At 53.6% G+C, this 3,732-nt stretch overlaps 1 protein-coding gene across 1 annotated transcript; it reads left to right on the top strand.

Annotated features, from left to right (window-relative positions):
* Nucleotides 1–1,315: 1,315 nt before the first annotated feature.
* On the top strand, nucleotides 1,316–2,222 carry Mif (macrophage migration inhibitory factor). The gene is made up of 3 exons (XM_021205360.2): nucleotides 1,316–1,539; nucleotides 1,741–1,913; nucleotides 2,036–2,222. Exons 1-3 carry the CDS (start codon nucleotides 1,432–1,434, stop codon nucleotides 2,100–2,102), a joined length of 348 nt encoding a protein of 115 aa, XP_021061019.1. The 5' UTR covers nucleotides 1,316–1,431; the 3' UTR covers nucleotides 2,103–2,222.
* Nucleotides 2,223–3,732: the final 1,510 nt, after the last annotated feature.

Below are 3,732 nucleotides of genomic sequence, written 5' to 3'. Positions count from 1 at the left end.
GAGACTCCAGAAAAAACTCCATTTCCTTGGGAACCATTGCTTCAATAGTCTGTGAGCCAAAGGGAGGGGCACAGGTGTCTCTTTAGAATATCTTCATTTCTGGGGCTGGTGAGATGGCTCAGTGGGTAAGAGCACCTGACTGCTCTTCCAAAGGTCTGGGGTTCAAATCCCAGCAACCACATGGTGGCTCACATGGTGGTAACAAGATCTGACTCCCTCTTCTGGAGTGTCTGAAGACAGCTACAGTGTACTTAAATATAATAAATAAAACTTAAAAAATGTTATCGAATATCTTCATCTCTGTCAGAAACCTCATAGAAACCTTGACATCACAGACAGAACTGGTAGTCCCCACACTACATCCTTTTGACCCACTGTAAAGTTTTTAACAAAAATTAAAAAGGGCTAGGGAAAACAAAGGGAGTCCCAAAATCCCAGTGACATTTCCTGGACACCTGTCGGATGTCTCACTTGTTAATGAGAAAGCTATACAAAGTCTACCAAGGGCTCTAGATTAGGGTGACTCTGCTGGATCTAATTTGAGCAGGGCTTCCCTGAGGACTGGCAATTGGCCAGAGGAGCAGAACTGGTACCCCTGGCTCAAGGCCTGCTGCCCACTCCTCCCCCCCCCCCAATCTCTCCAAGAGGCCTCACCTGCGTGGAGCAACAGGAATGCAGGGAAGTAACTGGATGGCGACTCCATTCTGCCTCCTTCCCCATTTCACACTCACAAGCCTAGGCCTTGTGGACACATGTCCCAGGAGGCTCAGGACACACAAAAAGTCTCGGTTGAAAGTGTCTGGGACGAAGGTGGTACTGGACCAGGCAGGGGATCGAGGGCTGACTGTTGGTACAACAGGAGAGCAAAAGCAAGTAAGTGATGGGGCTTGGCTAATTTCTTGAGCTTAGAGAAAGTTCCCAAGGCAAGGAAGGATTGTTCTTTCTCCAAGTACAAGCCATCACGCTTTTTGGCTCATTGTTTGAGGTTAAATCACTAAAGTAGGTCGATCCTATCCCCACCAATAGCTTAAGTTCCCTCTTCTTGGAACAGAAATCTCAGACCTGAACTTGCTCCTGCTTCCTATACGGTTAATCTGTAGCATCTACCTGGAATGCCTCGACAAACCTAATCGCTAGAGTCAAGTCCTCACTACCTAGCATCCTCTGTTCCCATCTTAGGTAACAAGAGACCATGTAATACTTCCTACAGCACCAGAAGTACGGCAAGATCTCTGCAGAAGCAGCGCGCTGGAGGGCAGTCACCGCCCCTTTGGGACGTAATCTGACGTCAGCGGAGGCGTAGCGAGGGGGCGGAGCGGCAGCCGGCTTGGGGCGGTACTGAGCTGGGTCACGTAGCTCAGGTCCCTGTCTTGGGTCGCGCCACGCTTTGTACATCGTCCTCCGGTCCACGCTCGCAGTCTCGCGGCCACCATGCCTATGTTCATCGTGAACACCAATGTTCCCCGCGCCTCCGTGCCAGAGGGGTTTCTGTCGGAGCTCACCCAGCAGCTGGCGCAGGCCACCGGCAAGCCGGCACAGGTTTGCAGGGAGGACACAGGAAGAGAGTAGGGTGGGGTGGGCCGGCCGGCCGTGTGAGAAGGAATGGGGCTGGAAGCCAAGGTGGGCCGGCGGGTGGCGGCTGGAGCTCTCCAGAAGACTTGTGGCACTGTAGGCAGTCTTTCAGGCGGCTAACCCGTGTGTCCCTGTCCCTCCCGCCTCGCTGCCCCTCCCCCCACCCAGTACATCGCAGTGCACGTGGTCCCGGACCAGCTCATGACTTTTAGCGGCACGAACGACCCCTGCGCCCTCTGTAGCCTGCACAGCATCGGCAAGATCGGTGGCGCCCAGAACCGCAACTACAGCAAGCTGCTGTGCGGCCTGCTGTCGGATCGCCTGCACATCAGCCCGGACCGGTGTGTGGGGGATGAGGGGCGCTGGGAGGTCGGCAGGCAAGGGTGGGTGTTCAGAGGGCACTGGCACGCAGCGCGCTCCCTGAGACCGCGTGCTTAGCTGAGCCAGGCTTTCATTCTCTCAGGGTCTACATCAACTATTACGACATGAACGCAGCCAACGTGGGCTGGAACGGTTCCACCTTCGCTTGAGTCCTGGCTTCACTTACCTGCACCGCTATTCTTCGAGCCTCGCCGCGCGCAGTGTTCCGTGTTTATCCAGCCGTAGCGATGCCCACCTTCCGGCCGGGAGAAATAAATGGTTTAAGAGACCACGGTTGCCTTGCCTTTCTGAAGAATTGAGTGCATGGTGGGGACCTTGAATGGAAGCCCAGGCTCTGAACGTGGGATGGGATCTGATAGCAGGGTCGAAGGTGGCCAGTTGGTCCTCTAAACCAGTCCAGTGCTTTAGATGTCCTTTGTTTTGGCCTCTCCTATGCGACCTTATGTCTAAAAGAGGCCGACTTACTCAGCTGGTCAGGAGTGTTAGGTCCTTACTACAGTGGCAAATGGAGACGGTAATATGTGTCATGGGAGGGGGGGTGCTTGAACACAAGGGTAGACATTAATAGTCTGTTCCAGCTGGGCCTGGGCCCTTCTCAGCCCCATTTTCCTCCCCAAGAATCACTGGGTTCTAAGCCACGTGGTCCACTTCCTTGATCTGGACAATTGACTTGGTGGGAGAGGTAGCCAGGATACAAAGTTCTCCCTAGGCCACACACACATCCCACTTCCCCAAAGCTTTGCCTGTATTGTGCTCAAGGGAGCTTGTGTGTTGTCCCTGCCACCACAGCAGTTTCCTGAGAATTTGTGAAGTTGGAAGGGGTACCTGTTGTCTGTTATCGTTTATGTGAAAGGTGCTGGCTTGCAGGGCATGTGCATAAACAGAATCATTGGCCAAGGCCCAATTCAATTTAGATCTCTTGGCCTGGGGTCATTCCTACCGAGCCCAGGGACCCTGGTGGGTGGGATTGGACAGGAACCCTGCTTCGACCATGAGACCTACTTCTGCTACCTAAGGAATTTATCACTGTGCCTGGGGGGGGGGCAACACACTAGCCGGAAAATCACCACACTCCAGCTGAGGTTGAGTCTGTCAGGGCTGGCTTGAGTCTTTGCTAAAGAAAGCCTTGGCCAGGCTGTAGTGGCTGGCCCTTGCCCTTAATCCCAGCACTCAGGAGGCAGAAGCAGGTGAATCTCTCTTGAGTTCCGGGTCAGCCTGGTCTACAGAGAGAAACCTTGTCTAGGAGAAACACAAAAATGTGGCCTGCCCTTGCACAGATAAAGATTTATGACAACAGCTTCCGCAGAGGGACTTGGGCTGCATGTACCCTGTTCCTCAGCTTTAGGGAAAGTGACTCCTGTGGTCCCAGATTTGTTTAGATCATTGCTCTTTAGCTTCTTGTCAAAGTAAGATCATTGTAGATGAAATACAAAAAAAAAAAGTGTTTTAAGACTCCCAAGAAATTTGCTTTTGGAAGCTGGGTGGGGCCCTGGCCGAGACCAGGAGCCCCTCGATGGACTCCTGACTGAGTGAGGAGCTTGCCTGTGTGAGCCAGACACTTGACTCAGAGGCCTCCCTGTGTGTGCGGGGAAGCCTGACTGCCTAGTGTGGATCCAGAGTACTTCCTGGGCAGGATGGCCAGTATCTCTGTCCCTTCTGCTTCATCCTTCATGCAGTATACATTCAGTACCCATCAGCCCAGGCCCTAGAGGCACCTCCCCTACCCAGTAGGTCCACACCCTTTCCAACTGGCAACCTCTGCCGGCCTAGGCTCTGCAC

This window comes from Mus pahari, chromosome 9, assembly GCF_900095145.1.
Source record: "Mus pahari chromosome 9, PAHARI_EIJ_v1.1, whole genome shotgun sequence".
Taxonomy (NCBI): domain Eukaryota; kingdom Metazoa; phylum Chordata; class Mammalia; order Rodentia; family Muridae; genus Mus; species Mus pahari.
Note: the sequence above shows the minus strand (reverse complement) of the source record. Positions and strands in the feature narration are given on the sequence as shown.